At 37.2% G+C, this 12,308-nt stretch overlaps 1 protein-coding gene across 1 annotated transcript in view; it reads left to right on the forward strand.

Moving 5' to 3' along the window:
- SEMA3E (semaphorin 3E) overlaps nucleotides 1–12,308 on the forward strand; it is a 222,869-nt gene that overhangs the window by 143,004 nt on the left and 67,557 nt on the right. The window contains exon 4 of the mRNA XM_006777144.2: nucleotides 2,639–2,758. Coding sequence (XP_006777207.1) covers nucleotides 2,639–2,758 — 120 coding nt within the window. The remainder of the gene's footprint in view (nucleotides 1–2,638; nucleotides 2,759–12,308) is intronic.

Consider the following 12,308-nt stretch of genomic DNA (forward strand, 5'->3'; position numbering starts at 1 on the left):
TTTGTTTTATTATATTCATCAACTCACATTTATAAATTCCTTATGCTAATGTTTATTTCCTATGTATTTGGGGGAAAAAATTGTAGGTAGTGTTGTTTTTATTATTATTTTTATTTATTTATTTTTTTATTATTAGCTAAGGTATTACAAATGTGAGAAGTAAGGCACCAACCCCCTGTTGTCCATGTCCATTGGTTTGGCTTATATACATGTATACAAGTCCTTCGGTTGATCTCTTGTAGGTAGTGTTTTAATTTGAGGAAAAACTAAGCACACTCAGGGAGATTTCATTTCCCTTTGTTTAGTAAATTAGAAACATGCAGAAACAAAAGGAGAAAGAAAAAATAGTTTGAAGAAAGAAGGCAAAAGCAGTAAATATGCCTCACATATTTCACATATTGCTGAAGGGTCTCTCCTGCTCACAGGTTCAGCATTCCACTTCCCCACAGCTTCTCTGCAGTGCGTGAGTGAGGACGCGTGACGGCAGCACCCTCCCTGTCAGAGTTGGGAGCACACTAACACATGAGTGAAGGAGTGACCTTCACCTGCTCAGCCTAGCTGGCCAATGACACCTGCACACCTTTGGAGAAAGGCATGCACATCTCCTTTTGAAAGTTAGCTTATCCTGTTTTTCAGGAAGAAAGCAAAAGACTCACACACATTATGCCAACTCAATTCTCTGTAGTAACTGGGTCCCAGCCAAGGAATGAGCCAAGACATTCTTGCTGCCTTGGTCCTCAGTGTGAGGCTGACGAATTGAACACACTCTAAGGCTATGTCAATGTAAGCCTGGCTGAGCCAAAATGTGGGCTAATTGGCTTAGTCAAGATGCGTCGGTGTTTCAACAGATGAAAAGCAGGCACTTATAGCAATACTAGAGGGCCCGGTGCATGAATTTGGGCATGGGTAGGGTCCCTAGGCCTGGCCGGCGATCAGGGCCATCAGGGCTGTCTCACCCAGTCCTGATTGGGGCCAGGCCAATTGGGGCCAGGCCAATTGGGGCCTGCCAGCCTGGGTGATGGGCCACCGGAGGATGGCCGGTGGTGGGAAGGGACCAGGGGAGGTTGGCTGGCCATGGGAGGTTGGCTGTGGGGGCACACTGATTACCAGGGTTTTAATGTTTTAATCTGAGTTGAGCATCTGCCCCCTGGTGGTCAGTGCACATCATAGGGACTGGTCGACTGGTCATTCTGGTCCCTCAGCCGTAACAGTCACTTAGGCCTATATATATATATATATATATATATAGATGAGACTAGAATATTTTCTCCACGCCTGGGGGAAAATACATTATTCCACTCTATGGGTCACCCTTAGAATAAAATGCTACATGAGTGGGAAATTGAAGAAATAAATATGTGCCCTGGGTAATCAGTTCAGTAATGCTATAACCTGAATCATTTATGATGAGATGGTTCTGCTGGCTTTTCATCCAAACAGTATTTTATCAGAGCCTTTAAAGCCACAGTCTGTCCTCATAAAATATTCTCTCTACTGATTATTGCATTATTGCATGTATCAATGTCAAAATAATATTTACCATTTAAAGGTTTAGTATTTCTCTAATAATTTGTTTTAAATGAAGTAATAATACCTAATCTGCCAACAAGGTATTTGCTGGAATTAATTTTGCCAAATTGGTTTGAAGCAATTTTAAATATTTTTCCATTCAGCTTACTGATCATAAAACTCTCCTAGTGATTGTGTATTAAAACTTTGTTAAGTGTAATATGTATTCGATACTGTGTTTGATTAACTGGGGAATACAAAGATGTGTAAAATAAACATTCTGTTCTCAAAAAGCTTCCAGTTGATTACCAGTGAGGCAAACTGGAGTTCTTGGGCCAAATGTGGCCTGCCATAAATAAAGTTTTATTAGAACATAGGCATCCACACTCATTTGTGTATTGTCTATGGTTGCTTTCATGCTGTAACTGCAGAGATAAGTAGTTGCAATCACAATGTAAGTAGTAGAGATCAGACCCCCATTGAACTAAATATGTCCACTATATGATCCTTTGTAGAAAGAGTTTTCTGATCCCTCAACTATGCTCTTATTGTAATCACTATAAAATGTTATTTTTATTGGCTAGTTTTCTATCTATTTACTTGGAAATTCTCTATTAAAGTGCTTTATATAATTTAATGTTTGAAGATATGATTTATTTCCCCAACATTAAAACTCTGTAAATGCTCTAAAGTCTGTATCTGTTTTCTTATGAGTAGAGATGCTTTTTCTAATTATTGGTTTTCTGACTTTCTGCTGAATCATTGTTTATATGTACTTTCAAAAAATAACAACATTGGGACTAACTTAATTACTTAGTGGAACATATTCAAACTTCACGCTTGAATAAATTTCCGAACAGTGTTTTTTTTAAAATTTCTCAGTGCATACTAGAATTCATGAAAATAATTCACTCCCGGTATTAAGTGGAAGTCCTACATCGCTGCTAACAAAAATGCTCATCCATCATCCAGGTCTCTTCTTCCTCTTCTCCTTCTCCTTTTTTCATCTGCACCTTTTGCCTCTTCTAGCCAGGGAAGACTTAAATTCCTGGGGTTAGGAAACGCAAAAATAAAAAAGGGTTAAACATTTTTATTCCACTAACCACTTCTTCTTTTTTTTCTGCTCCAGAGTGAATGTGCAAATTATGTTCGGGTTTTGCATCACTACAACAGGACACACCTCCTGACCTGTGGCACTGGAGCTTTCGACCCACTTTGCACCTTCATCAGAGTTGGGTACCATATGGAGGTAAGATCATTTCATTTACTGTTGTCAATAAAAATAATGATGAGAATTATTTGTTTTCAATGAAGAGTTGTGGGATTTCCTTTGATGAAAGAGAAAGGCATTTAGGAAATACTGATTCTGTTTGCTTGAGTCAGAGAAATAATCGCTCAGAGCCTTTAAAATCGTTGTCAGCTATAAAGTTTGTGAGCCAGTTAATTCTTAATGTATTCACTCACTGAACAATTTCATTTCCTTAATTTGCCCACTTAAAAGTATTTCTTAATATGAAACTACGTTCTCTATTGTGTTCTTATATAATTTTTATTAATGTAACCACCAAACTGGAATGAACATATATATAGATTTATATATGTATGTACGTATAAATAAATTTATAAGACTACAATTACTACATATAGGATTTTATAAAGGACATGCAAGGACTTGTTGATTCTGTAATTGTTCCTTCTTCAAGTTAAGTAGGGAGGTGGAATTGGAGGTAGGGAGAGATTGCAAACTGATAAATTAAGAATGAGTGGGTGAGAGCTATATGTCTCCTTTCCCACACCCCATCACTAGGCTTGTTAGTAAACAGAAATAGGTTGAAATATAACCTATCTTAACAAACTGGGTAAGCTCTCAAGTTGCATTTATCCTAGGCACAATCTCAAACACCTTACATCACAGTCCCTCTCTGAAGCATATTAAACAATATTCCGATGTCAGGGTCTGCTTTGTCCTTTGATTTAGGACAAAAGGCAGAATCCCGCATGAGGATGTGACACAGATCAAGCAGAGCTCTGCATACTCTGTAGCGGAGCCGCTGGACGGTCTTGATTCTCAGATCCCCATTATGAGAGGGCAGCTCTGACTATAAATAAGGGGCATCTCCAAAAATGTATGCACACACTTTGAATAAGTATAAAGGCAGTGTTCATTAAAATACATTTGATTTTAACAATTGAGCTATCAGCTGTTAAAGTATATATACATTTTTGGGACACCCTGTATTTTCAGCCAGCGCATATAAAGCACAACATTCATTTCTCTAGAGAAAAGTTATTTCTGATATTTCCTTTAGTAGTGAACACTCAGGTGCACATATAATTAACAATATCTGAAGTGCTTGCTCTAAGCTGCCTCTGGAGAGTGCCCTGATTGAGGTATTTCATCTGTTAAGTGCCCTTGTAGGCCGGTTTTTGATTAGCATATTTTAAATGTTAACTAACCCCCCGCCAGTGATAGATTAAAGTTAAGTAGCATGCACAAACACATCACAGTGCATTTACTAAATTATTTTAAAGAGACAGTGCAGATGATATAATAGGAAACTTTAGCTGAAGATATAGAAGGAAAGTGGGTCCAGTGCAGTCAGAATATTTACACATAAATAAATATACAAAGAATGCATATGCATGTACATACATATATACATGAGTATACACATGGATATACATATACATACATATGTGTATACAAACACATATAATACATATATACAATATGTATACATCATAGTGCAGATCTATTGGAAAAAAATTCTCTCAGTTTTTATTTACCTGAAAAAGCCTTTATTTTATCTTTATCTTTGAAGGAAATTTTCTCTGGATATAGAATTCTGGGGTAACATTTTTTTTCTTTCAGCATCTAAAAATGTTTATTGTCCTCTAATCTCTTCCTGGTATAAATTCAGGTTTCATAAATATCCCCCCTGAAGAGGAGAAAGAGGGAATGAGGCAGAAATATTATTGAAAATAATGGCACACTAGAGGCTCGATGCATGAAATTTGTGCGAGAGTAGGCCTTTCTTCCCCCGGCTGCTGGCACCGGCATCCCTCTGGCACCTGGACCTGGCTTTGTCCAGAAGGTCATCCAAAAGGACATCTGGTCTAATTAGCATGCTGCGCTTTTATATATATCATTGTTCCACAGATCACCAAGATTCTGTCCATTTTTATTCAACCTTTTTTCCCCTCTATTTTTCAAATTGGATAAATTCTATTGATTTATTTGCAGGTTTATTAATCCTTTCTTCTGACATCCCTAATATGCTCTTAAGCCCACCCCATTAATGGTTCATGTAGATATTGTACTTTTCAGATCTAGAATCGTCCCTTTCTCTTTTTCTTTATTTGTATACTAAGTGTTCCCTCGGTTTTTATTCATAATGACTATATTTACGTTTAAGTGACTGACCGTATATTTTTAACAACTGTTTTAAAATCTTGGTGTGCTAATTTAAAATGTGGGTCAACCTAAAGTAAGTTTGCAATGACTGCTTTTTCTCTTGACTCTGAATCATATTTTCTTGTTTCTTTGCATGTCTATTAATTATTATTGTGAACTGGACATCATAGGTCATATGTTTTCATTCTGGATCTTGGATTCTGTTATCTTTTGAAGAAAGTTGACTTTTATTCTAGCAGGCAGTTTACTCAGCTGGACTTAAAGCTCTTTTAGGATGATCAGCAGCCACAAATCTTTCAATTTTCCAGCCACTGCTTTTCATGGTCTGCTTGCACATGCAGTTCATGTGTCAGCCAAGGATTTGGGGGAGAATCTACACACAGATTTCAGGGTTCCTCACTCAGTTTCCAGTTATATCTTCTCGCTTTTCATCTGAGCTGGTACTTTGCATGTCTTTTCTATGGCTTTCCAATCTAAAAAGTCTCTAGTTTTCTGCTTGATTCTAGCACCAGTGATGGCGAGCCTATGACACGCGTGTCAGAGGTGACATGCAAACTCATTTTTTTGGTTGATTTTTCTTTGTTAAATGGCATTTAAATATATAAATAAATATCAAAAATATAAGTCTTTGTTTTACTGTGGTTGTAAATATCAAAAAATTTCTATATGTGACACGGCACCAGAGTCAAGTTAGGGTTTTTCAAAATGCTGACACGCCAAGCTCAAAAGGTTCGCCATCACTGCAGCCTTTCTCATAACATGAACTGTGGGTTACCTTAAATTGAAAACTGTTCAGCCTTGGCCAGTGTTGCTCAGTGGTTGGAGCCTCAGCCTGAAAGGTCTCAGGTTTTATTCCAGTCAAGGCCATGTACCTGGGTTGCTGGTTGATTACCTGGCCTGGTTGGGGCATGAGTAGGGGGGCAAACAATTGATGTATCTCTCTCACAATGATATTTCTCTCTCTCTCTCTCTCTCTCTCTCTCTCTCTCTCTCACTCCCTCCCCCCTTTCTACTCTCTCTAAAACTGAAAACCAGACAAACATACCCTCTGGTGAGGATTAACAAAAATAAAATAAAAACGATTCAGTCTTTGTCTCTCTTAACTAATCTCCAGTGCCTTCCAATAATGTTTTTATATGTTTTTACTTAGCTCATCATCTTTATCTGTGAGACAGTTCAATACAAGCTGCATTGCCATTAACAGAAGTGGGACTCCGTGTAATTCATCTTCATATGTGTGATATTGACTATTTTCTCATATAATTATATAGGTATTAAATATGATTGAAAACACATTTTGGAAAAAATCTGTATGTGACATAAGAGGAATGTGTGGCCATCTGATAACAAGCGATTTATTCCCCATACTCCATTTGGAGGCTTGATAAAATTTTATCAAGAGAATGAGAAATTACAAACAATTAGAGGAAAGGCAGATAGTTTGATTAAAAAGTTAGAGGCAGGCACGAATGGGATAGGTTTGCAGATATTAGTCTAGTTGGTTCAGAAACAGCAGGATACAGAGCTAGGACAAATTGGGGAGGATTTTAATGTTAGACAGTGGCATTCTGTAGTTATTTTAAAGACAACATGCGGACCACGAAGGAGCTTGAACAGTGTTTGATTGACATGGCATTAGTAATATTTTGGATTGATTCAAGCAGAGAGAGATGAAAGGCAGAGAGAAATTAGAGGATTGCCAGGATATTTAATAGTGTTGTCACAAAAGGACAGGAAGTGTGGAGCTGATGTGAGAAGCTGCCCAGCAGGGGTGTTTATGTAACTAACTTTTTATTGGATGTCGCTGATGAAAGGGAATTGAAAACCAATTCCATTTTACTTCTAGGAAAACAAAGTATTTAACAGCAAGAGGGAGCTAAGGAGACAGAGTAGGCTTTTGTGAGAACATCAAAAATGTTAGGTATTTCTCAGTTGTAACTCTTCAATTTCCATGTGCAATTGTTTTAAAAAAATGATCCTGGAGCTGAGAGAAGATGTTATCAGAATAGATTAAATCTCACAATAGATTGAATTATTGAACCCTCGGGAGTTAATGGTCCCTGAAGGATTTTCTCTCTCCCTCTCCCTTTCCCTCTCCCTCTCCCTCTCCTTCTCCCTCTCCCTCTCACTCCGTCTTATTTTTTTTCTTACTTGCTTTCTCTGTCTGTCTCTCCCTCTCACACTTTATCAAAGTAACTTGGAAAATGCCATTATTTCGTTGGCAGTAGAATGGGAATATCAGTGTAAACAGACTGAGCAGACAGAGTAGTATAAGCCAAATCAGGTTAGTGCAAATTCAGAATCACACTTGTAAAAGGAAAAAAAAACATTTAAAAATGATAGGCAACATCATTAATGCTACAGAGAGGGCAGTTTTAGTAAAGTCGTGAGTAATTAGAATGTAGGAGATTAAGAAACCACTGAAAATGCCAAAATAAAGGCAGTAATATTACCTATTTAATCCAGAAATGGACTTGTTAAGGAACAGAAATATAAGGGAGGATATAAAAATGTTGGAGTGTTGAAAGAAAGTTTTCTTAGCACAGTGGATATAGAAACTACGTGTATTTGTCAAGTAAGAGGATATGACCACTTAGCTTCTTGGAGTTAGGATATCTATGATACCTTCGTCTTTTATCCGAATGTTGCTTTTTCCTTGACCTTCTTTACCCTTTTCTTGAAAAAGTTTTGCAGTTTGTTCTTGGAAGTGGGGTGGGCAGGTTCATTTTGAGGATTTGCAGGGCTTCATCTCTCCCCCAGACCCCTGCAATCACCCACAGGTTAAAGCAGCACAAATGTCTCCCAGGTTCAGCTATCATTCTAAAGTGACGCTATGCCGAAACCGGTTTGGCTCAGTGGATAGAGCGTCAGCCTGCGGACTGAAAGGTCCCAGGTTCGATTCCGGTCAAGGGCATGTACCTGGGTTGCGGGCACATCCCCAGTAGGAGATGTGCAGGAGGCAGCTGGTCGATGTTTCTAACTCTCTATCTCTCTCCCTTCCTCTCTGTAAAAAATCAATAAAATATATTTAAAAAAAAATAAAGTGACGCTACACTCTCAGTGCATATGTTTGGGGAATTTGAGAGTTCTTTTTTTTCTCAGGTTTGACAAAACTGGTTCCTTCTCGCTGCTTCTCCCTGCAAGATATTAATACTCTGCGTGGTTTAAAGTTCCCAGTAGTTCATCCGCAGTACTTGGGGGCTCATGGAGATCCTTAATAGCTAGTTTTGTTGTAGGCATTGTCAGTGATCTTTTGGGTTTGCATTTCTACTTGTTTCGTATGGTTTTCTGGGAGAATTTATAGAGAATAGACTAGCCTCTGTTGCTATCCTGTCTGACATCTTAGGGTACCTTTTAAATAGTAAAATGCTATACAAATATAAAAGTTCTACATAAAATACTGCAAGTTTATGTCTACCTCTAATTTACTCATCATTCAAAGAAAATAGAAATTATGTGTTGAATGTCGAGGCTGAGAAAAAAAAGATTCAGGTATAAAATATATATTTCTAGAGAACTGACAAAGGTCTTGAACTTCTGCAAAATTAAAGTCACTTTTAATACTTAGCCGTTGAAGTTTCTCTTAGAACACAATGATATCAACACAATGATATTAGCATGTTGCTATTTGTATTAGATTTATATGTTGCAAATCAAAAACCCAAAAACAACACAGGTTTACTATCTCACAGTCTCTGTGGGTCAGGTTTCTAGGCACTGTTTAGCTGACCCCACTGTCTCAAGGCTGAAATCAAGGTATTTCTTTTTTAAAAAATCTTTTTGTTGAAAGTATTATGGATGTCCCCCCCCACCCACTTTTGCCCTTTGCCCCCCTTCACCCAGCTCCTGCCCCACACCAGGCCTTCACTGCACTATTGTCTGTGTCCATGGGTTATGCGTATTTGCATATAAGTTCTTTGGTTAATCTCTTCCCACCCCCCAACCCTTCCCTCTGAGATTCAACAGTCTATCCCATGCTTCCATGTCTCTGAAATCAAGGCACTTCATAGGCTGTGATCTTTCTGGACCTCAGAGCCATAGTCTAAATCAGCCGTGGGCAAACTACGGCCCGTGGGCCGGATCCGGCCCATTTGAAATGAATAAAACTATTGAAAAAAAAGACCGTACCCTTTTATGTAATGTTGTTTACTTTGAATTTATATTAGTTCACACAAACACTCCATCCATGCTTTTGTTCCGGCCCTCCGGTCCAGTTTAAGAACCCATGGTGGCCCTCGAGTCAAAAAGTTTGCCCACCCCTGTAAGTTCTTGTGGTTGTTGAGAGAATTTAGATCCTAGCCATTGTAGGATTCAAGTGCCTGTTTTCTTAATGTCATCCAGGATCTGCTCTTGCCCTCAGAGGCCACCTGCAGTTCTTGTCACGTGGCCCTATAACAACATGGCAGCAGACTTCTTCAAGGCCAGCAAAAGAATCTGCCTTTCCGATGTACTATGAGGAAGTCATTTAACATTATTTAATAAGAACTACAATACAGCCACCATATAAAGTACTAAAATCTAGAGAGTGATTTCTCACCCTATTGAATTTGTAGGGCCCACCCACACCCAAAGGGTAGAGATTATACCGGACATCTCTATGTGGAGTGGGAATCTTGAGTGCCATTAGCATTCTGCCTGCAATACTATCCTTTACCTATCTTACATATGAAAGGAGGATTGGATTAGTACTAGTGTTTTAAGAGAGTGTTTCTTGGGGTGCAAGGCAACCACACAAGGTGAAGGGTAAAAAATGAAATCATTCTTGTCTAAATTTGCTCATGGCTCTTAAAAGGATCCTACATTCATAACACTTTCAACAATAAAAATTAAAAAAACATAATAAAATGAAAAATAAAAAGAATGCTACATTCCTCCATGCAAGAATCATAAAGATTACGGGATATTAATCTTGGGCCAGCTCCAGAACTTGTCTAACCAAAGACGGAAAAATTTGATTATGCTTGAGGGCATAAGCATTTAACTATAAATTACTGCCATATTTAATTAGTATAGGGTATATTTTTCTCAGTGTATTTTAATTTAAAGCCTGTTTTAATCAATTTTTAAATATGTTGAATATATTACTCATGCAAAGGAGCTTGGCACCAAAGATAAGCAATAATTCACTTTTTTGATTTTCAGTCATGGTTTTGCCACAAGTTTCCTCTAGTGCAGAAAGTAGCAGCTCAGCTATTTAAGTTGGAATATTATCAGCTGTACAATCATAAGATTTCATATATACCCCAATCCAGGATAAAATCCCTTTGAAAATATGTTGGAAACTATACCCAAATAATGTTCTTACCAAGTCAGTTCACATTTCTACCTCATATAGTAGAAATGATGTATTTTGTAGTTGTCTTTATTCACTAGTTAAATATTTTGTAATGTGCAAAGATGACTATTTATACATAATAGGATTTTTGCCTTTTCGAGTCATATGTATTTTCATACTATCCCATAGATCCTTTAGAGTTTGAACCTTTTATTTTCAATAAATTTTGAAAATACCTTTTCAGTCAACCACACTTAAGTATACAAAATTTATTGAAATATACATGTTATAATATATAGATTTTATCAGATATATTTTCCTCAAAGGTACTTAATATTTGCTTCTTAGTAGATAAACTTAGTGCCCTAACCGTTTGGCTCAGTGGATAGAGCGTCAGCCTGCAGACTCAAGGGTCCCAGGTTCTATTCCGGTCAAGGGCATGCACCTTGGTTGTGGGCACATCCCCAGTGGGGAGTGTACAGGAGACAGCTGATCGATGTTTCTCTCTCATCGATGTGTCCAACTGTCTGTCCTGCTCCCTTCCTCTCTGTAAAAAAATCAATAAAATATATTTTTTAAAAAACTTAGTTTCTTCTTATAGTACAGAGTAAAAATTTCATTGGGATAGCCAATAAAACTAGTAACAGTTACAGGAGGTTTAAAAAGTAACCTAGCAGGGTGCTGGCCGGTGTTGCTAGGTGGTTAGAGCATTGGCCCGTGCACCAAAGGGTCACAGGTATACCTGGGTAGCAGGTTTGATCCAAGACCTTTGGTCGGGTGCTTGAGGGAGGCAACCAATGGATGTTTCTGTTTCACTTCAATGTTTCTGTCTCTCTCTCTCTCTCTCTCTCTCTCTCTCCTCCCTCTCACTCCCTCCCATTTTCTCTAAAAATCAATGCGGTGGGGGGAAGTAACCCATCAGAGTTTTATGACTGATATTAGTATTTCTTTTCAAAACAGAGATTAATATGCTGTGCACTTAATAGTCTGTGTTTTTCCAAAGAAATACTCATATCTTGATTTCACAAATTTTGTTTAATGTCAATTTTTGCCACACCTAGCTTCTAAACCTATAAAATTCCAAATATTTCCAAGTTTGTTCTTTTAATAGGTATGTTAGGTCCATGTTTGTTTATGTCTGTTCAGCTGTAATGACCTATAAAAAGGTTTAAAAATGTTAAAAGTAATAGTTTTTAAATAATTGTGTAAAAATCTAGGTGGCTGTTAGCCATTTAAATAGAATAAATATATAAAAATTTACATTGAGTATTTAGCAATATTTCTACTCTCAGATAATTTTTATATATTAAATATACTTCTAGTTAACAAAAATATCCAGATGATAATTTGCACCAAGATAATTTTATAAACCTTATAAGTCACCTGTTTTAAAGGGTAACTCTGGTCTGTAATTTTCTGATCCATTTATGTGAAAATAATATATAGAAATGTTTTATGTTGTTCAAATGTTCGCAATTTTTTACATTCTCATTTCAAATAAGTGATTAAAAGGTAAAATGTATCACCCTATGTAATCAGGTTTATATTTTCTTTGCCCTCAGCCTATGAGTTTTTCATTCTGCAGATCGGGTGTATATATGTATTTTTGATTAGAAATATAATGGAAATTATGACCAATGGAAATAGAAACTACCGGACAGCAATACTCTTTTTTTTAAGCAGGGGAAATGGAGATATTTTATTCATGAGATATATAGTGAATGTTAAATGTGCAAGAGGAAATTATTTACACTAATGTAGTAGCTACCTAAAAAAGACAATATCTCAGTAGCCCTTAAAAAAAAAAAGACAAAAACTTTTGAGTTGTTAAAGAAGGCTTAGAAGACTGAAATTGAACCAATATTTTTAAAGAAATGATATATCTTGTCCATTGGGCACTCAGCCATTTATTACATTGTTGTTTTTATGCTTTCTTTACTGCAAATGAAAAGAACGTTTTTCAGTGCAGGTGATAGAAAAGGCGGTGTTGTAATCCCCGGGCATTGGGAGGTGAGCATGGCTTTCTCCACATCTTGCAGTCTGTCATTTCTGTGGTTTTTAAAAACCCTTGGGTTATTTAAAAGTGGCCTCAGCACAGAGGGATTTTTC

The sequence above is a fragment of the Myotis davidii genome, unplaced genomic scaffold (assembly GCF_000327345.1).
Source record: "Myotis davidii unplaced genomic scaffold, ASM32734v1 scaffold49, whole genome shotgun sequence".
NCBI lineage: Eukaryota > Metazoa > Chordata > Mammalia > Chiroptera > Vespertilionidae > Myotis > Myotis davidii.